The sequence below is a fragment of the Antedon bifida genome, chromosome 7 (genome assembly GCF_963402885.1).
Source record: "Antedon bifida chromosome 7, ecAntBifi1.1, whole genome shotgun sequence".
In the NCBI taxonomy this organism is placed as follows: Eukaryota; Metazoa; Echinodermata; class Crinoidea; order Comatulida; family Antedonidae; genus Antedon; species Antedon bifida.
This window is the reverse complement of record NC_136232.1, coordinates 11,363,513-11,386,069: the sequence shown is the minus strand read 5'-3', so window position 1 is coordinate 11,386,069 and position 22,557 is coordinate 11,363,513. Positions and strand designations below refer to the sequence as shown.

The window sequence follows — 22,557 nt, the reverse complement described above, 5'->3', positions numbered from 1 at the left end:
TATTTAAGCATATCACTACCATATTTGGGCACATCACACTTTTTTTGATAGCTTTACATAATACTGCATCAAAATATGTATTGTTATTTAAATGTATAATAAAAAAAAAAGTTTTATGATCACTATAATCACTGTTTTAACTTGTCATCGCACTCCATATCCATATTTTCTTCTTTTTTTTGCAATATTTATAAAAAATTTAAAAGACATTTAATGGAATGAAAACATATATTTGTTTTAAATATTTTGTTGTGAATCTTTATTTCTGCTGCTATATTAGGATGATGGTCATTTAATGGTAAGATTAATAGCACATTAATTTAAACATTAATCAAACATTAATGATTACTAGTTTGAATGAAATGTATTAGTAATTAATCTACTAAATAATTTGTTATTGATGTGGAATTAATGTTTTACTACAGTATGTGTACTTTTTAATTTTTTCTTTATTTGTTATTTCTTTAATATTGTTGATAATGTTTATACTTCTTCTGTTTCAAAACTTCTAACATTTTGCTTTTGTTTATAAATGTCTTTTAATTCTTTGCTGAACAATAGAAACATTAACAAAATTACTGTTTTTAATCAAATAACAATAATAAATTGGTTGAATTAAACAAACTTAATTCTTTTTAGTGTATGACTACTTTTTGTTTTTACTTTTATTTTGCACATTTATTTTGTATCTATGTATTTATGTTGTTAATGTTCATGTTTTGTTTACATCATTTGATATAGACAACACTTGGTGATGATCAGTATGTGTTTACACGTCTCAACATGATCTTGGACAACGTACCTTCAACAAAAACACTCGCTCACGTGTTTGAACGACCTTCAACCCCTACCACAGGTAGTTTATTTTTGGAGATATTTTTAATTCATTTCACTTCAAATTCATAGAAAACATTACATGTACAGTATTAACAAATGTTAATACACAAACTAATCAAGTTGACTTAATTAAAAAAACAAAAGCTTGTCATATGTCTTCCCATCTATATATAACAATAGCAGTAGCTATTTCATCTTTATTGATGTCAATATTGAAACTCTGTCTACACTATCAAACTAAGTTTGACACGCCCAAATGATATGAAGTCATCATGTCCATATATGGACACATCATCGTTATTCTTCAATATTTGTTTTTTACAGAACCTGCCGTTTCTAGCGTTACTGGGCAGGCTATGACATCATCAATAGCTGGAATGGGAATGTACGCAAGCGCTAGTGCTGCAGCAGTTAGATCACGTAAAGATGTTGAGATCTGGGAAGTATGCCATACTGCTCTACAAAAATTACCACGGGGCTGGAACAGAGTTAGTATATTTTAGCCGTTCTTATTACTATACTAAAATAGAAATGTTTACATGTGTTACCCACTAAAGCATGTACTTGCTTACAATACATCTTCAATTAAGCATCTGTTGTGTTGTATTTTAGGATTACATTGCTGAGAGAGTTCGTAAAATCGGTGGTGATACTCCGTTTAATCGTTTCATCCTTCGTGAAGTGGATATGATGATTACTTTGTTAGCTGAGATGAGGTCAACATTACAGGTACGCCATTGCCATTTTGTGAATGATATCTTCGATATTCGATTCAAAATGTCTATCCATTTATTTAGAATTATTTCAATCAAATTATTTTTAGTCAAACTTCTACTGCAGTTACTGTTATTTTAATGATTACCTTAAACATTGTAACAAACTAAGATCATTGTTACTGCAGTAAAACAATGTAGTTACTGCAGGAACTGCAGTGAGTAGAATAATATTAACATGATCCATTAAAGAATTTGACTTGGTTGTATTTATCATTTTAATAAACTTAAATTTAATATTTAATTAGAAACTGAAGAATTTGACAGAAAATCCAACCGAGATGTTTGGCGATCTGTTCTCTGATAAACTGATAGATATCGCAGACGACATGTTCCATCATCGAATACCACTAATTTGGAGAAACCTGGCAGGTGATTCAGCGCCCCCTGCAACCTGGCAGCTAGGCCATTGGTTAGCAGATCTAGGCCAGAGATGTCTGCACCTTGAAAAGATCATTATACAGGTCAGCAGACAAACTATTTCATCAAAACTATTATAGCTAATTAAATATTTATATTATTTGTATTGCTGTATGATGGAGCTTTTGCTTTAAGCCTATTTATTGCTTTAAATTATGTAATTTTTTTTAACCGAATAATATTATTATTAACATAATACATTATTTTTGTATATCAATTTAAGAAAGTTTTCATAAATAAAAGTAATATTAGCATACTTACTTCTCTGTATTATTATTCAACAGGGAAGAGAAAAGTTTCCGGCATTCTGGCTCGGTGCATTCTTTCAGCCTAAAAGTTTACTGGCGTTACTGAAGCAAGATGCAATGAGAGCACATGGACAGCATGCTGCACAAATGGAACCATTCATCTTTCAGACAGAGATCACAGCCAGAGACAAAGATCATGTGAGTAACGGGGGGCATAAGTGGATTCAAGGGATTTCTGAAAGGACATTAGGTTAAAGTTCAGCACTTAATTAACACCCCCACCTATTTCAAAATCCTGGATCCGTCACTGATATCTTGTGATCATGTATGATGTGCTGGAGAATTGAGCGATGTAAATGGTTCCTCTGCTTTTCTTCTTTTTTGGTTATAGGATATTTTATGGATCATTTTTGTGTGTAAAGCACTTAAAAGCATTGTATTGGGTGCTAGACTACCATTATTATTATATCTATCTTTATCTACTGAACACAACTACGTATCATCACTTATTTTAAGTTATTATATATCGCCATTTGTTTTGTATTTTACCGATTATTTTTTTATGAATATATAATGAAATTGTTTTGCTTTTGTTTTAGGTGCGTGATCCACCTCAAGAAGGGATGTTTGTGTACGGCATTTACATCTGGGGATGTACATGGGAGAAGACGACAGCAGAACTGCAAGACATCGCTCCAAGACATGGCCCGACACCTCTTCCAATCATACACGTTGTATGTATCCCAGCAAGTGAAAAGCCTGCAGCCTCAGAACTAGTTCGTTACGAAACCTTCTCCTGTCCTGTTTATCCGACACGTGTAAGCCCTCGTGAGCCGGTGTTCCTTATGGACGTTCGGCATGATAACATACCGCCCTCTAGATGGGCACTCCGAGGCTTAGCTGCTACAATCCGTCCATTTTAATTGTTCAATTTCTACATTTTAAAATATTTAAAAACAGATAAAATTCTATATTAGATTAGTTAATTTAAAGTATATTATATATTTTGTTCTGTGAAAGAATTTTCGAATTGTTTCCATTGTTTATTTTGGATGATGCTACTGATAAAGTATTCCTTCCATCCATTTTAGTTAAGATTGTAAATTTTAAAAGATAATGTGTTTTTTTTAATAAATAAACATTGATTTTGAATATTGATAATAACATTAAATAAAATTTGAAAACCAAAATGTGTAAAAAACAAGTGCAAATAAGCAAACACCTTAATTTTGAATATTAAAAGCTAATTTCGAAACAAAACATTTTCAATGTCTTTTGCTTATTTTTCCAAACAAATATTTGTTGTCAATAGTCATAGTTGTCATCTTAAAGATATTTTGGCTATGCGATAATATTGCTATATATGCGTATATATTGCGTTACATCATCTTAAAGAGTGTTTGGAACCAGTTTTGTCGAAAAAGAAAAGGGTCGAAATTTGGTTATTTTTGGAAAAAATTCCTGAACTATAGTTCAGGGATTTTTTCAAAATTGGCAAAATATCGACCTTTTAAAATTCAGTTATTATGCGATAGTATTGCTATATATGCGTATATATTGCGTTACATCATCTTAAAGAGTGTTTGGAACCAGTTTTGTCGAAAAAGAAAAGGATCGAAATTTGGTCATTTTTGGAAAAAAATCCCTGTACTATAGTTCAGGGATTTTTTCAAAAATAGCCAAAATATCGACCTTTTCAAATTCAGTTATTATGCAATAATATTGCTATATATGCGTATATATTGCGTTACCATCATCTTAAAGAGTGTTTGGAACCAGTTTTGTCGAAAAAGAAAAGGGTCGAAATTTGGTCATTTTTGGAAAAAATCCCTGTACTATAGTTCAGGGATTTTTTCAAAAATAGCCAAAATATCGACCTTTTAAAATTCAGTTATTATGCGATAATATTGCTATATATGCGTATATATTGCGTTACCATCATCTTAAAGAGTGTTTGGAACCAGTTTTGTCCGAAAAGAAAAGGGTCGAAATTTGGTCATTTTTGGAAAAAATCCCTGAACTATAGTTCAGGAATTTTTTCAAAAATGACCAAATTTCGACCAGTTTTGTCGAAAAAGAAAAGGAGTTCATAATCTTATAGAGTATTAGTTAACATCTTTTTGAACCTAAAAAAACAAGAAGCAGATTTTACAAGTCGTGAAGGATTGGTTTTTATTTACATTCCAGACTTATATAAACCTTTTGCAACATGACGATAGATAACAAAGGAACCTAGACAATCTCTACAGGTGGTATACATTGTAAAACAATAACAAATAGTATTTTAATTGAGTTGCTCATCATCCTACATTGCTGCTTCACATTAGAGCATAACACAGCTTTATAAAATAAGAAAAAAGTAGAACCTTATTTTAATCATCACGCTCCTGTAATAACCCCATTGCAGGAAATACCTACACGTAAATAACATACTGTATTAACAAAAATAACGTACAAGATTATGAGCATTAGATAGTAGGCCAGCGTGACAGTAGGTTGTTTTAACCAGTGTTTATTTTCTTTGGTGTGTTATCTAATCTTTGCACTATACAAGTAGGATCAATGTTCAATGTTTTTGATATTTTAGTCTGCGGCGGCGGCATTGTTAGCTACCAAACGTCGTATATCAGCTGTCTACTTTTGGAAGCCAATTCATACATTTTTAAAATCCTACCACTGTTTATATCAAATACAAAATATTAGCAGTATTTTACTAGGAAAATTCCTTTTGTTGTAGGACAATACATAGCCTAGTAAATTCAAATATTAACTCTGTCTATTTTAAACGTACTACTTGGCCATTTATATGTAAGAAAGCACTCAATGTTGGCCATTTCATTAAATATGCAAATTTTATAGACAGATACACATTTTATTATTAAATACTCTCAGGATCATGAGGTCGTCCACCTCAATTCCATTTGCTGAATCAAAATTCATTTTTACAACAATTTTTCTCAAATTCAAATTTGCATTATACATGATTTCTTTCATTGAATAAATACTTTTAAAAGAAAAATGCTTACAAAGTATGAAAATAGGTTTAAACTAACCACAAAATTCACTAATTTGGGAAAAGTAAAAACACAAATGATACAAATCAACAAGGTCGTAAAAACGTAAAACACATTCTGTGTCTGTATTCCGACTGCAACAAACAATAATTCTTCAGTATGTTTACAAACATTTTGGGAAAATAAAATTTCATAATTCATTCAAGGCTTGAGACAAAAATAACAAATGTGTGTATCGTTACTTAAGCAATCAGCATAGAAATGTCAAATATATTTAAGCTATATATCGAAGAAAATAAAAGCACCATTTTAGTTGAGCTATTCGAGATGATTCGTCTTGGCATTCACGTCGTATATTCCTCACTAGTAAGAACAAGAGATGGAAACACCACTTGTTTAAACAACAATAGATTCATCGCAATAAACAGGTTGCGCCACACACGCACGTACAAAGACAAAAGTAGTGTTTGAGGTATTCCACTTGCTTCAATAACCGATTTGGACATCGCAATAAATTATACTTTCATCATTCACTGTGTACGTCATGATGATGAGATCTCAAACAGTACATCCGATATGTACTGCTGTACAATTGGAGGGATGTTGCTTAACGTCGGAGAAGCAATAGCTATGTTCAGAAGTCGCGATTGGTACTGGATAAATAGAGGGCGGTTCTCTGGAACCTTGGCAAGAGCGGACAATGCGCAAGCAGCACGACGCATCATATCTTTATCCGGTTCAACCATGTCGCGAGCATTCATGGGATTATTAGCTATTTCTATGTCCTCTATAAAAGAAATTAAATTTGAAATACTGGCGGTTTGACACGCGATAGCCCGACCGGCAATACTACTTCCATTAGCCAAGTTTGAAAGAAGAACTACAGAAAATTCACGCACAACTGGGTTTTTGCGATCCACCAAGTACTGTACCAGGTTTGAGAAAAGCTTCTCTATTCGTGAAAATGGCGGGGTAGCGAGTAGCATGTCAACGTTCTTGTCTTGCAGAGTGAGTTTTGCGAGTGTTTCTAGAGCAAGACGCTTTGGTGAAAGCGGGGAAGTGGCCGCAAGTGCTGGAAACGGGTCAACGGCGTACGAGGACGGGCAAACTACCCAATGCAGTAAGCCATCCAGAATCGGCATGCATATTTTCTCTGGGTAAATTGACAAATCTAAATGACCGCAAATGTTACTCAAAATTACGAGGGCGTTCTCTCGCAGCTGATTCAAACATTCCCACGATTGTTGATGCTTGTTTGAGTATGGGCAATCGTCAATACTATCTTTTTCGGTAGTATTAAAATTTTCTTCAAAACATGAAGAAATATTCTGAGGATTTGAAACACAATCTTCTTTGTCCGATTTAGAGGAATCGTTATCCACGGATTTTTTACAGTTCTCCTTTTCCGGTTCCGAGACACAATTTTCCTCTTCTGAATTCTCTTTCCCTTGTTGTAAGGATATTTTTTCCTCTTTTTCGGTCATGGAATATTTCTCATTTTCTTCTTTCAATGAACTTATCTCATCTTCTTTCGAGGAGCATTTCTCCTCTTCTGATTTCAGTGAGCAACTATCCACTTCCATTTTGGAGGAACAATCCTCTGTGCTTTTAGGAGATTTATCCTCCTCGACAACAAGAGGACTAGTCTCTTCCTCAATGATGATTGGTGAGCGCTTTTTAATCTTTCTTTCTGGATGGCAATGGCTCATGAGTAATAGACGGCCAATGACTAGCAAAAAGCCAGTATGTCTCACAAGTTCAATGTCATTACCAGGAATGAAGGACAAACTCCTGAGGATGTTAGAGATACAGACGCATCGTTGGGATATAGAGTCCTTGTATTCAGTAGACACGCACAAAGCAAATACATCATTTGTTAAACCTTCGTCCTCTAAAACATACTCATCCTCCGCTTTCGTAGACATTGAAACGTACGTTAACTTCTTCTCCTTTACGTCTTTGTCGAACAATTTCAACGATTCCGTAAGCTCCTCACTACACATTGTTTGTTCTGGCATTTCAAAAACCTGGTTTCGTTCGTTTATTTTCAATCCAGGGTACGGAAAGACAATTTGTTTCTCCTTATTAAAAACATTTACAATATGTTGCGTAGTATCGCCACCGCCTAATTTCCAATGCGTCTTACTACTCTCAAATCCATCGTGCAAATCCCATTCTTTCACGTTGTCCAAAAACACTGCTGGAGCTTGAGCAATGCCAACAGACTTGCTTTTATCTCTACCTTTCAATTTCCAAGTGTTCATATTTCTTAATGATTTTATATCTGGAATCATAGAGTGAAACTCATCGTCGCTGTGATCAGTCCTTTCAGAATATTCCTCAGTCCTATCGTTCAAATTATCATCAGTCCTACATGAGTCCGTTGCACATGTTGTGTTTTTATTACAATCATTTTCACATTCTAATTGTTTCGTTGATTTTAATTCTAAATCTGCAAATTGCTCAAACAGCAGCACAAGACAAGCTCTGAAATGGTCCATAATTAATTCCAATAATCCTGGCAATTGTTTAAGATCAAAGTACATGACGGTTGAGTCGTCAAACAGTAAAATGTTCATCATATCCAAAGCCCATTTGCTTTCTGCTAATAATCCAGATTTTAAGCACATTGTTAACCTCATTGCTTCCACAGCACCTGATAATAAAAAAAAGTTATCAATAAAACCTGTTTCTCATTGACATACACATGTTTGATTGTTTTTTTTTTTTTAAAGGGGTTCAACTTAGGAACTACTTCCTTCTTTTTGTTTGGTAATAAACACAAGCATGAAACCTACAATGAATGTTCTTCACTCCAGCTAAAGTCTGGAATTTCAGTTAGGTATGATAGATATCTTAGAAGATAATTAATGCTGGCTGTATTATTATTTTTTGACCTGACAATGTAAAATGTAATACTAACCACAGTCTTTGGCCTTTAGTCTTCGTCTTTTCACCAAATTTGGTTGCTTAGCTTCAACGGAACCTGGCGGAAAGCTGACTTCCTTTTGGAAATGTGATTGGTTCATGTGCCCTCTATGTTGTCGTATCCGGTTATGTTGCTGCATCTGGTGATGTTTCTCTCTCGTGGCCGACATCAACGCTGCTAGTCTTGGTGCTCCAGCTTGTGCGCTGAAAGACGGCATCCCCGGCGAGGCATTCGAATACGGCGATGCACCCGGACGTTGCTGCATGGTTCCCCACGATGGTGATGGACCGTGACCGTCTCTAAACCGCATTGCGTTTAAACCGTCACGTTTTGGACCACCTTGAGAGGAATTAGGAAAATGAGAGTCACTCCAGGAGGGCCAGGAGTTGGGGGGTCCTGGTAGAGGCATGCTGGGTCCTCCCCCAATGGGTGGGATAGAATGATCTCCAGGATATTGATTACTATACATGCCTAAAGAGAAAATGTCAAAACAAATGCAGTTAGTATCAGCTGAAGACTAGTTGGTATCTAGTTGTCTGCAAGTTGCACTGCAAACAAGAATAGCTTGGCTAGACAAACACATACACCTTGAACATCACATAGCAAGAATCTTGTTTACACATACTGGGGCGCAAATCATACGGTGTTGAGGCAAACTCTCAAACTCTACGGGTTTTTCTGGGTAAAATTCCTGGTGGCAGTAATTTGCATGCGCTCCACCACAAGAGTACATGCTCTTTCTTTTAGCTATTTAAATCGGCAGTTTTTTAGCCATTAAATTAAATTATTTACAATACACGGCAAACAGCACAGGATTACTGTACAACACACACTTTGGTTTTTATGGAGGATAAATGAGTCATCACAGCGTCAAACAACAAAATAAGAACACTGAACACTTACCTGTAGCATTCATTGGTCCTGATGGATGTCTTTCACGGTTTCCTTTAGGAAAGGGGCCCTGGTTGTTTAGGCCCGGGTCACCACCAGGGAAATTACCAGGTTGTGGAGGGTAGTTCTGCTGCTGTGGGAAGGGTGGCATTCCACCACGATAACTATTAGGCCTTGGCATCATGCTGCCTTGGTTCATGAACTCTGGACCTCGTTTTGGTGACGGGCCAACCATATCACCCTAAATTAAAATAGGTAACATGATATTTACTAATACTGATAAATATAATAATAATAATATCCTGTACATATATTTATATAGCGAAACCATAATGCAGCTAGTAATATAATTATTAACAATCTTCTAAAGATCTTTATGTGCGACTATACTCTAATGAGGTTCAGAACAGTATAGGAAGATGATTATAAAACCTTTTTATTTATTCTTAGTTTATACATTTGTGCAACAACTTGTAAAAAAAACAATGATATTGAAATACAACTTACCGGTCTTTTCTGTGGGAAGTTAGGTCGCATAGCATCATTTGAGTACATGCCTTGGGATTGTTGGCCTGGGTAGGGTGACTGGTATGGTGGTGCACCGTATGAGCCATCTGGGCCCTGCTGAGGTCTAGGCCCTTGTTGTTGAGGTCCTCCAAATCGTGGAGGAAACATGCCTTGGTCGACCATGTTATTTTGAACAGGTCCTGTTTGATTCATTCTGAAGAAGAAAGCAACAACTAGTTTAGCACATTAATTTAGAAATATGTTGAGCCCTGGAAACTTTTAACATAAAATTGATATTTGTTGGCCAGTTGTTGAACAGTCACACACAGAAAGTAATGCCTGCTTCAGATCTGGTCATTGTTTTCGCATCATTGTGCCCACTGAAGCAACTGAAATACTTTAATGGTTATTAGCTGATGCTTATAAACTTTGTTTCTATTTTTAAAAAAGAAAAAAAATTATATATGCCTCACCTATCGCGATCAAACTGAGATCCATACAGCTGATTGCCTCCGATTCCACCAGGTCCAGTTGGCATTGGAGGACGTCTGTTAAACGAATCCTGCGGTACTCCAGGTGCATTTCGTCTGAACATATCATTTGATTGGGCATTCATCATTCCCATTTTATTCATAAATGGTTCCGGACCAGGTACTGAACTATTCCAGTTAGGATCCCCAGAGGCGTTTGGGGTTGACCGTCCTGGAAAGTTCGCCCTTGCTACGTTGTTATTTGGAAGAGCATCATCAAACGGATCTCTGACCGTTATACTGTCTTTCGAGTGGTCAGCATTTGGCATTTGAGGTTGAGGCATCATCGGGGATGAGGTACTACGAGAGTCTCCCGGTGTGCCTGGTTGAGAGGATTGACTCGGTGGTCTTTTTAAGTTGTCGATGTTTGGCGAAGCTATCAAATTAGACATGCTATCAGGCATGGAATTCATTCCTATAAACATCAATAATTAATCCATTAGAATTTGGCAAGAAGATTATTACCTTTACAATTTCTAAAGAGAGTTTCCAATATCTAAACAAAAACCCTCCTCATGACCGATTTATATATTGATTTGATGATTTCTTTGTAATCCTATAAACATGTTCATAACCACAATACAACCTACATTGGTTGATATTTTAAGATATTGTAGGTTGTTTTTGTGGAAGTTGCTATTGTTACTTTCCTTGTGAAATTTTTCTTCTTTTTGTTATGTATGATTTGTAATGGATGTACTCGGAAATAAAGGAAAAGAATGAAAGAATGAATGAATGAATAAGCGATTTAAAGACACCAACCCTTAACTTTCCGACACCAACCCTTAATATTTCTGACTTATGAACATACCTGGTGAAGATGAAGATGAGTTATTTGAGTTAGAATGGTGGGTATCTGCTAATATACGTTTCAAACTGCCATGTTCTCGCTCGTATGGTAATAAAAACTTCTCATAGTGTCTTTTTAAAGAGTATCCCGAATGGTTTGTTGTTCCAAAATGCAAAATGTTTGCAATTTCTTTCCATAATTTGTTCTTTGACACCTACACAAAAATAAAAAATAAACAAAATAAAAATTTTTCAATGACATTCAATTGGTAACTTATATTAAATAAATTAATCTTTAAGTTTTTATTTTATTTTTGTCACATTCATTTTTATTTTTGTTTGCTTATTTACAATTATATGTTTTTTAAAAGAAAGTCTCCAACAGCGATTATATCATTTTGACAATCCTTGGCATTTTGTTGACTTTGTATTTCATTGTATTTTTCTGTAATTTAAAATTTATATGAATGAGTAACTTACTTCAGCCAAGCCTCCTTTATCTTGAACTTCCTTGTATAATTTAAATAAATCTAGAATGCCATAATGACCGGTGGGTAAGGAGCCGATTGGTTCTCCTTTAGCTTCCATGAGTTTTACTAACGTATCTAAGAAAGGCTTTCTCTCCGGGTTGTCGCATAAATCATATACTCTTTCAATCTGCAAAAATAAATATTATAATACAAATTTACAACTTAAGGATTTAAAAGATGTCCAAAGGGAGAGAGAAGGTGAAGTTTTAAGCACCTACGCTGATTATCAGCCCCAACGTGTCATTTTTTACACCACAATATAATCATGTCATGTTTCTGGATATTAATCGTTTTTATAAATAAATTGTTAAATTAGAAATGTTAATGATTTAGTTAAATGAACAGTTTAGAAATGTGAAATTGACATTATTTTGTGATATAATTCAGATTATTCGAAACAAGTTAATTTATTCTTCTATAAGAAATATAACATAAAATAACAAATGATATCAGTTAAATGGGAAGAATATAAGCTAAAAGATGGGCTGTTTTAATTGAAGAGGTGGGGTGGTAACAATCAGACAACGAATGATAATTCTATTGTTAATGTTATGTGTATTTTAAGGGGGGATGTGGATAGAGGTGCTTGTCACCTGTTCATCCATTTCTTTTCACTGCCTATTTGTTATGTGCAGTGATAAAGTTTAATTAATAAAAAAATAAAAGAAATATCGTAATTTAATTTTTAAAAAACACAGATATTGTTCGTAAATTTGTAAAAAGTTGACGGTGCAATAGCAACCTCAATCGATAAAATGTGAGGAAATAATTCATGAAACATGATGCAAATTAAAATGGCAAGGATACGTTGCGTTATAATGGTTTTTACCTTATTATGGTTGGGATCTTTCTTCTCTCTTTTCACAGCCGGTGGTTTGATATCATTCACTTCCTTGTTGTTGTCTTGGGATGTCTTAGTTTCGTCCCCAGATGACGTAATAGGAGACGATCTGCAGAAACCTTCAGTTACATTAGATGACTCCATCTGTGAAATGAGGCAATATACAAAATATGTACAATATTGTGACAGAAGCCTTGTATAAGCCCACCCTGGGATATGAGACTTTCAGGAACAAGCCCACACACACAAAATAAGCCTAGATTATCCTAGAGCTATGTCAAACTAGTTTGACAAAAAAAGTGTGATGTGTCCAAATATGGCAGTGATATGACATCGTCGTGTCCAGGCACATCACATTTTTTTTATCACATAAAGTTTGATAGTGTAGACAGAGCTTTATATTTTCAATTTATTTTATTTGTTGGTTTTAAAGTGTGCTAATGTTTAAATACATTAATTGATATAAAACAGACAAGATATGATTGTGTTGCTTTTGATTTTTTTTCTTTTCACGCTGCTGCTCTAGCCAGCTACGTCCCATGAGGACTACTCATTCATAAGCTAAAGCAAGCAGCAGTTATAGTATCTAAGGCCGACAGTTTTGCGACTTTGTAAACTCGACTATAATTTATAGATCCCAGCTGCTGGACCCAAAAAACATCTCACGGTTGAACGATTTTGGATTCTCGCCCTTTGATTGGTTGACGCGAATCAACAGACTGGGAAGAATTTTCGTGAAGTCACGTTGTCTCTAGAGGGTATTCAGTTGCATGCCAACAGGTTGAGGTCACACACAGCACATTAAAGTTCAAAATTGACACTTTTTAAATGGGCATGTGAATCATAATTAAAAGAACTATCTTTGATTTGTATGTATTTTTGCGATTAAAGGACATCTTTTTAAAAATGAATCATAAATATATCTGAAGAAAGAACAATGATTAATTTTAAAATGTCGAGCAACGTTTTTTGTATTTCTTGTTTAATTTATGAATAATGTAAGAATGCAACGTACCTTTTTGCTATCTTTTTGAGTTTCTGAGGGTTCCTCTTTAATGGTGGGTAAGCTATTCATATCTCCTCCTTCTGACATCATTACATTTTCTTGTTTCATTATAATTTCTTGCTTAAAATCATTATCTGGTATGTGCGTTGGGCTAGCTTTCTCTGAAACACAAAGAATTAATAAAACATTAACAAAATAATCAAAAATACAAATTACAGAACAAAAGCATTGACTTATAAAAATAAAGAGTGCTTTTTGTATGTACTGGTCCTTGTAACCGTGATATTAGATCACATATGGTGGCTATTGACTGTATACAGTTAGCGCTTATGGACACTGCATGTTGATGCTCACATCAATTACTCCTGCATCCCATTAGACCACTATAGTGCATTCATTGCATGCATTTTCTTTCTTTTATTTTTGTAAGTAGTGTTACTAATTTATGCGACAATCACATACCTGGCATCCCATTTTCTATAGCCATCCTATTTGGCATCTGTCCACCAGGTCCCATCTGTGTAGGCCATCCACCAAATCCTGGTGCCCCTCCCGGTGGAACGCCTCCCGGTGGAACGCCTCCCGGTGGTGTCCCTCCTGGTGGAAACCTATTTGGTAAGGGCATTCTTGTATTCTGCGTTCCAGGGCCTCGAAATTTACTAGCACTGTTAGCTGCAGCTAAGACGGCGGCTGCAGCAGCTGCCTGTGCACCTCTCATACTTGTAGGGGTTTCAGCCGCAACTCCAGCTGCTGCATTGGGAGGTACTTGTGCATCGTTCCTTGGGAAGGTATTTTGTCCTCGAGGGCTTTTCATTGAAGCAGGTGGCATGCCGGAGTTGTACCCTGGGTATTGGGAGTTCAATTCATCTACGTTACCACTACGAGTTATTGATTCTCCTGTAGAATTGTTGGAACCAGGAGGCATGCCTGTCATCATTGGGCCACCTGGAATATTCGAACTGCCTGTCATATTCGGACCACCAGCAATGTTCGGACCACCAGCCATGTTGGGATTGCCAACCATGCTTGGACTGCCTCCCATGTTTCCACCACTCGCCATATTTGGACCACCAGCCATGTTGGGATTGCCCATCATGTTAGGACCACCAGGCATATTTGGACCACCAGGCATATTGGATGCCATATTTGGACCACCAGGCATATTTGATGGCATATTCGGACCACCAGGCATATTGGATGCCATATTTGGACCACCAGGCATATTTGATGGCATATTTGGACCACCAGGCATATTTGATGGCATATTTGGACCACCAGCCATATTTGATGCCATATTTGGACCACCAGGCATATTTGATGGCATATTTGGTCCACCAGGCATATTGGATGCCATATTTGGACCACCAGGCATATTTGATGGCATATTTGGACCACCAGGCATATTGGATGCCATGCTTGGACCACCAGGCATATTGGATGCCATGCTTGGACCACCAGGCATATTTGATGGCATATTTGGACCACCCGGCATATTTGATGCCATATTTGGACCGCCAGGCATATTGGATGCCATATTTGGACCACCCGGCATATTGGATGCCATATTTGGACCAGAGCTGTAACCATCGTATCCACCCATCATTTGAGGTCTTCCCATGTTACCTAGGAAAAAAATGCAAAAGATTATATTATTCATTAAAATAAAATGTTGTATTTAAAATAAAATATAGAGAAATGCAAATGTAGCACTGCCATACAGCAGGATGAATATTAGCAAAATATGAAAAATAACTAAATGCAAGAAAATAAATGAAATAAAATAAATAAAAAGCACAGGCTGGGTAGATTAACTTTCAGTCAATTCTAAATAATAAAGAATACCACAAATCAAGGTTTACTCAAGCGTAAAAAATAATAAATAAATAAAAAATGGTATACAGCAAACATACAGTGTACATACTGTAGCAATCCGCCTTGAATAAACCAATAATGACAATTGCAAATTTTAACCATTTTATGAGCAGTGCCACCGGTAAGTGCTACTATTAAAACGTGTACAAATTAGTAAGGCAAAGTAGATACAGGTCAATGGTAATAGTTAGGGGTTAATAACCTCACAACTAAACTAACGTGCATTATCACCACCATAGTTGAGGGATGTAGTAGATGGAGTGCAATAAGTCCTATATTGCACCCGATAAATCAGTTATATTGCACCCGATAAATCACATTAATATAATGATCAGATCTATCATCAATTAGTTAATAGTGCAATTTTATGCCCCTCAGACCAACCATCATAGGGCTAGTGTATAAGACAGATTTCTCTATCTACCAACCATGGGGCCACGATCACCCAAATTACCCCTCTCCCTGCATCATCCACCATTGATTACACACAAAGTGAAATAACCAACCTTGTTGAATTGGTGCTGGTGTTCCTTGACCACCGTAAGGGGGGTTACTACTACCTCCCTGGGAAAAACTGCCCATTGGTTGATTGGGCGACATGCCAGCGTACGAAGGGAATGTACCATGAACATTTGATCTCATTTGTTGCTGTTGGTTAGGGTACCCTGACATCGGCATCTGGTGCCCTGAAGACATGTCACTATTAAAACCTAATTCGAAGAAGAATTAAAAGAAAAAAAAGGCAACTAATAAACCCTTAAAAACAAAATTAATTTTTTCTTTTTCCCTTTCTTTTTGTTATCTTGTTTAAAGATTTGAATTTAGTTTGGGACCAAATTAAGACTAAAGATTCCAGGTCACCCTTAAATGATCACAAACCAAACTGGTTAGAAAAACAAATTATAAAATAATAATCTAAATAACATGCAATTCTAAAACTCAATAGAAAATGGCACAATTGCAATGTGTTAATGGAATTCGCAATACAAATAAAATCTTGGTTTAAATCAAATGTAAGTAGAATCATAACCAAGTAAATGCAGTCAATAATCAAAACTGTTTTAAAATATTACCTCTTTCTTGAGAACTCATTGGTGATTGGTTCATTTGAGTCATCGGAGAATCTGATTGGCTAGCAGGTGGTGGTGGCATAGGCTGAGGCGTTATAGAGCCACCTAAAGAGATGGATAGTATAGTTTGTAATATTTCACAAACGCTTAAGTAAAATTTCTATCATCCTGTCGCACGTTTTAACCTTGTACGTTTAATACCGACATAAGGTTTTTTACAGCCCTTTCAAACAAAAATGTTAATTGTCGTAAATAATAAAATGTATTCTTATTGCTATAGGGAAACAAAATTGAAAAGTCTGTAACTTTATATCCAGAATAATAAATTGCAAATTCTATAAACCAAATAATTAAATGTTCCCTCTTGTTTTAGTTATTAAGATCAAGAACTATGTTAGCAAAAAAACAAAAGTTAACTTGCTGCATTTAGTGAGATATTTTGCTTAAATACCAAGTATTTTACTTAAGTCAATAAATATTTAAGTGTTTTCTTAATTTTACTGTAAGGTACTAAGAGATAGTGTGGAGGACAAGACAGGGGATAATAAATTATCCATACAGCTGTAAATATAATTTTTTTAAATTAATCTACAGTATAATAAAAAAAAATGACATGATTTAATAACTGTAATCACTATATTAATTATTACATGTGTTTATAATTCATAGTATACTAGTCTATACAACGATATTGTACCACATACAACAACCTATTCACCTACGGTATAAATTGTTCGTTGCTTAATCAGCTTGGTTAGCTAAGCCAATGAACGCTTAATACTAGCTTTCTGAAAGGGAATAATGAACTCACTCCGGGGACTGCATTATCATAGTAATCAATCGTTTCTTCATTCGCTTTATACTCGCTGAATATTTACTAATTTCAAGACATTATTAACTTGTACTAAAATTCATTTAGTCAAAATTAAACAGCGAAAAATATATTAATAAGGCTTAAACATATTAATAATGGTTAAACATATTAATAACAATATAACATAAATTTATTCATTTGTAATTATGCATGTCTTTAAAAAATGATGATATTAAATTTTCTAATAAATTTTCATGATTTAGTTAAACGTGTTTAGGTTGTACTAAAATTCATTTAGTCAAAATTAAACAGCGAAAAATATATTAATAATTCTTAAATATACTAATAATAGTTAAACATATTAATAACAATATAATATAAATTTATTAATTTGACTATGTAATTATGCATGTCTTTGAAAAATGAATTTCATGATTTAGTTAAACGTGTTTGTGTTTGGTGTTTCTGTAAAATGTGTGTTTGTGTTTGGTGTTTGGTTTTTTTTTGCATCAAGATTTAATTTTACTTAGCTACAAACACCTTAGAAAGAAACATTGAATTATTAAAATTTCTTAAGATATTCAATAATAAAACAGGAGAAAAATAAAATGTTTATTAAAAATGTAGTAAATCAATTGACATTTGATTTCATACTATTATTAAATAGTAATTACATATCTTAACATAAACATGATAAAAGTAATACTAAGGTATTGAGGTCTTTTAGTAGCAGTAGACAATCATTATATAACAACTCATTCCATTATTTCAAACACACATTTTACAGAGGTTATCAACAAAAGATCGTTTAAGTAGTTACATTTGAGGCATATCCATTAATTCTACAGAGAAACAGATTGGTTTTTTTTGACAAATGTATCAGATGTGAAAGAGGATGAATTTAAATAGTGCAATTACGTCGCAACATGAAGGAAATTCCGCAGCTAAATTAATATTGCTCTAGACATGTTTTGATACATAACCAGGAAAAGGTGGAATAAAAGGTTTAATTGTTAGATGTTATTTCAAATAAATCTATTTCTATAAACGGATGTAGCAACAACTTATCTAAAGCTTGGTTAAAATCTAAGGTGGGTGGGTCCAAGAAATTAACGTAGCGGAGTTGCAAATACAGTCAAAGGTTCATATGGGCAGCCATACTGTGAATTACCAAAAAAAAAATCCCTCTAGATAATGGCAATTATAAAGCTGGCCATTACCCTTGTAATTAATAAAGACGATGGTTCGTGAATTATGAATTTAGCCGAATAACTGGCCGAAATTGGAAATAACGTTATACAGTCAACTCTCAATACCGTACACTTTTGGGCTGACCAAATATGTATGGCTTTCTGGAAAGTCTGGTATTGAGAATGCATTTTTAATGGTAAAAATGAATTTGAAACCTTTTGGACCCCGAACAAAGTCTGGTATTGGGAGAGTTTCAGGTTTTCAGAGTCCTGTATTGGGAGAGTCGACTGTATAGGTATAATTATTACATACAAAACCTGCTTTCTTTATTAACCAATTTAAACAAAAAGAAAGGAAATCTGATGGAGTGTTGTCTTACCTTGTATACTAGCAGGAGAGACTGACGACCTTGACATGTGACTGGAAGGGGAGCCGACTGGGGACGGCGACGGCCTTAGCGCAGACACTGTAGGATGTAAGTGAGGCGATTGAGATGATTGTGAAAACGAATCACTTTGTTGTGAAGGAGCGATTGACGTCCCCGCAGTTTGATTGAAATCACTGTTACCTGTTCCTCCATCTTCTACACCAGCATTTTCCACTTCCTGAAAAAAAAAAAAAAATTGTAAATATTATATTTTATTTTAACAAAAAATGGAAATACAATCAACTCTCCTAATACTATACTTGGACTAGCATATGTCGGGATTTTCAACAAATTCTAGTATCTTGAATGTGTTCTAGTATAAAAAATTAAAAAGTCTTGCTTTTGGAGTTTTTGCGTTGGAGTTTAGTATTGAGGAAGTTGACTGTTATGCAAGAATAATAAACATATAATATAACAACATTTTTATTAATTTTTCAAAATGAAATGTATAATTATTTTCCAAAATGATATATTTGAATCTACAAACTTAGCTACCACCATCATGATTTTTGTTTTTCATGTTTTAAAACAATTTACGTATTTTAAAATATAATATTATCTCTATAGTGGTTATTGTGTTTCTAAATATATTGTGTTGTCTTTAATATCAATCATCTACCGAGGCACGGCATTAGTAAACGCATTTGCAATACTTTATAGCAGGAAGCAATATTCTACACACAATAGAACTACAGCATCTATTCTAAAAGCATGTGATCATCTTTTTACCCCTCTGATAATAATGGTATATTCCTATTTAATTGCACATTGATTTAGTTACCCATTTACAAAATGGTAGATTCCTTAAAGGAAGTTGAGTCAACTACACATAGAAGGCCTGTGAGCATACTACTCTGCACTTTACCAAGGAAATACAATGATGTAGTTGCTATGGTAACTTTCTTCAGCAGCATCATGATTTACAGTTTGGCATTTGACCCCTTCAAACTATTATATGAGGCACAAAGTATTTTGCAATGCATAATAACCAAGATATGCTACGATGGGAAAAAATTACCTTTCATTGTACAATATTTATAGTGAAAATTGAAAGTTGAATTAAAAATGTGAAACATATTTGATTTTTAGGGTGGATATAATGAAAATATTTTGGATGTTTTACTTTTTGTCTTATCAGTTCTCACATTCGAGCTTTATAATGTTTATTAACATTCATTTCAATACAAAGTGTGGCGTACAGGAGCGAATAAACAGTCTCCTGTAGTTACTGTAAATATTCATTAGCCGTTAACTGCTACGTTCATGAAATATCAATGAGAAAGCATTAAATATTCAAATAAACCTACTAGATTGATGATTACCATTTTCTAAGCTTTTTGAAAACAAAATTTTTATTCTCTTCACCAAATGGCGATTTTAAAAGATACAAAATTAGCTGTTTCGTTTTTTATTTGTTGCTCATTTATCAAATGCAATAATACAGTCAACTCTCCCAATACCGGACACCTTTGGGCTGGCAAAATATGTCTGATTTTCAGGAAAGTCTGGTATTCAGAATGTGCTTTTAATGGTAAAAATGAATTTAGAACTGTTTAGACTCCAAGACATTGTATTGGGAGAGTTTCCAGTTTTCAGAGAGTCCGGTATTGCGAGAGTTGACTGTACGGTTGAATGACAGGATGAGAGCAACAGCGGAAACATTTTATCAGTATTGTGTACGACATTCATTAAATTTTTTACTAAAGCATGCTTTAATTTAAATATTATGAACCAAGGTCCGTACATTTTCTTGTTGAACAGGCCTTGTCTTTTAAGCGAGCGAGTGCGATTACTCGTCACTCTTAAATTTTGGTAAAACTTTACACACCAACATACAAACAGCACACCTACAGCACCCCTGAATGTATTGAGGAGTGCAATTTGTAGCACACCTATAATTTTCAAAAGACAAGGCCTGGTTGAAGATTCATAAAGCAGATTACAAGGTTCTACAAACACACTAACTATTCATTTGGTTTCCACATGTATTTCATTTTAAACATTTATTAGTGAAATAATAATACAAATTCAGACCGATATTTATATGCAAAATGTTTGTTCTCAATAAAGTTGCATCTACACATTTCTACATATAAATCACACAAATGTTACTAGCTTTAGAAACCTTATGTGAACATACACATGTTTCTATATTATATTCTTCAACATTTGTTTTTAAGTCGACAATAAACTACCAACAAAAACATTAATGTTTTGAACATAACGTGTGTGATAATTTACCTACATGATCAAATATAAACCAGTTTAGAAAAATAAATTGAAGATGAAAATTGCACTTTAAGAGGAAAGGATTATATTGCAAAATACTTGAGTTTATTGTGTATCGTTAAACGCAATAGGTAATCCATGAGAGAACGAAATTGATATTAGAAAACATTCAATCTAAGTGATCTAGATAAATGTGATGTGCATTCATCATAAGGCTTATTTCACGCTTTAATAATAGTACGAGTAAACTTGTTGTTTAAAGTGCAACCACATTTACATTTAAAATATTGAGATTATTTTTAAAAACTGAGAAAATCAATAAATGAACGAGATAACTATTGATGGCGTTTTAAAATAATGTTTATGAATGTGCATTCTAGGTATGAATTTCTAGCTTATATCAAATTATTTCATATCGACATAATTTAAACTATTGTGTGCCATTAAAAAAGATGTTTTGGAATTTCTAGACAGTTTAAATTTTATTTTGACGACCTAATAATAAAACGAGATATTCAAATAATATAAAAGGTGACTTGGCAATTAATATGTTTTATGGCTTTTTATGAGGTCACAACAATGGGATTTCTTACTAGCATTATCAATTTGGAAATTAGGTTAGGCAAAGATTACAAAACAAGGGATTCCCCAACATTGTGGTTTCTAAAGGTCATCATAATGACCCCATATTGACCAATCTATTTATAGCATAGCTCATAAAACAAAACAAGGGATTCCCCAACATTGTGGTTTCTATTAAAGGTAATTATAATGACCCAAGATCACCAATCTATTTTTAGCTCAGCTTATTATGAAATAATTTTAATTATATTAGTTGTTGTCAAGTACACTGCTTTCTATACACGATATCCTTGAGATAACGAACCAGTGTATACATCAGTTTTTATTATGAATTATGGTGATATAGACAGATAGACCTATATTTTTTAATTCATTGTGTAATCATTGTATAATGACATTGCCCACACAAAGGGCAAAACAATAAAATTTATAAATATATACAATCACGATACTGTCATTTAGTCACTTCTCCATTCAGTAAAGGTTTCAACCATGGTGTGCTAAAGCTGGTTTGCATGTACAGTATAATAGCTGTGTTTGGAAGTTGGTGAGCACATTAAATGTACAGATACAAGTCTACAGTACACTATATTTCAAAGCTTTTCACGTGCCTTAATTTTTACCAGACACCCATTAATACTTTTCAAGCAATATTTAAAAATCCGGTTACCACCCTTTAATGTTTCGGCACCTATCCTTAGCTGTTTATAACTACTTCTATTTTGATGACGGTCTAGGTTCAAATCTAATACTAATCTATCCATATTGTGTAAAATTGTGATCTTAATGCAAATATTTTTTTTTCAAATTCAAATATAATAATTTTAATTGTTTAAAGTTATTATATAAATGTTAATAATTTTGTATGAGAATGTATAGTTTCAGCATTTAAATTAAGGATTTATATAAAATAGAATAATTATCTTTAAATACTACAAAATTAGAATTACACTTTATCATATCAAAAAGGTAATAATTATTACTAAACTGTACACATGAATAGAAAGAATATGGTTATATTGTAACTAAGCCAACAGAAACTAAATGGCTTGACTAA

At 34.0% G+C, this 22,557-nt stretch overlaps 2 protein-coding genes across 5 annotated transcripts in view; one reads left to right on the top strand and one right to left on the bottom strand.

The window, feature by feature from the left end:
* Positions 1 to 3,540, top strand: part of LOC144847567 (uncharacterized) — a 52,695-nt gene extending 49,155 nt beyond the window's left edge. The window contains exons 81-87 of the mRNA XM_078703996.1: positions 281 to 298; positions 742 to 856; positions 1,162 to 1,325; positions 1,450 to 1,566; positions 1,859 to 2,074; positions 2,315 to 2,476; positions 2,878 to 3,540. Coding sequence (XP_078560122.1) covers positions 281 to 298; positions 742 to 856; positions 1,162 to 1,325; positions 1,450 to 1,566; positions 1,859 to 2,074; positions 2,315 to 2,476; positions 2,878 to 3,201 — 1,116 coding nt within the window. The 3' untranslated portion in view covers positions 3,202 to 3,540. The remainder of the gene's footprint in view (positions 1 to 280; positions 299 to 741; positions 857 to 1,161; positions 1,326 to 1,449; positions 1,567 to 1,858; positions 2,075 to 2,314; positions 2,477 to 2,877) is intronic.
* Positions 3,541 to 4,424: 884 nt separating this feature from the next.
* LOC144848607 (uncharacterized) overlaps positions 4,425 to 22,557 on the bottom strand; it is a 32,583-nt gene continuing 14,450 nt past the window's right edge. For 2 of the 4 annotated variants that reach the window (XM_078705418.1, XM_078705419.1), the window contains 13 exons: positions 18,642 to 18,867; positions 16,261 to 16,362; positions 15,694 to 15,897; positions 13,778 to 14,938; positions 13,325 to 13,476; positions 12,298 to 12,453; positions 11,419 to 11,595; positions 10,961 to 11,153; positions 10,093 to 10,564; positions 9,620 to 9,833; positions 9,125 to 9,353; positions 8,216 to 8,692; positions 4,425 to 7,948 (listed from right to left, as the gene is read on the bottom strand). In XM_078705418.1, the coding sequence (XP_078561544.1) occupies positions 5,835 to 7,948; positions 8,216 to 8,692; positions 9,125 to 9,353; positions 9,620 to 9,833; positions 10,093 to 10,564; positions 10,961 to 11,153; positions 11,419 to 11,595; positions 12,298 to 12,453; positions 13,325 to 13,476; positions 13,778 to 14,938; positions 15,694 to 15,897; positions 16,261 to 16,362; positions 18,642 to 18,867 (5,877 nt within the window). In that variant the 3' untranslated portion in view covers positions 4,425 to 5,834. The remainder of the gene's footprint in view (positions 7,949 to 8,215; positions 8,693 to 9,124; positions 9,354 to 9,619; positions 9,834 to 10,092; positions 10,565 to 10,960; positions 11,154 to 11,418; positions 11,596 to 12,297; positions 12,454 to 13,324; positions 13,477 to 13,777; positions 14,939 to 15,693; positions 15,898 to 16,260; positions 16,363 to 18,641; positions 18,868 to 22,557) is intronic. The other 2 variants (XM_078705420.1, XM_078705421.1) reach the window with 2 other exon arrangements.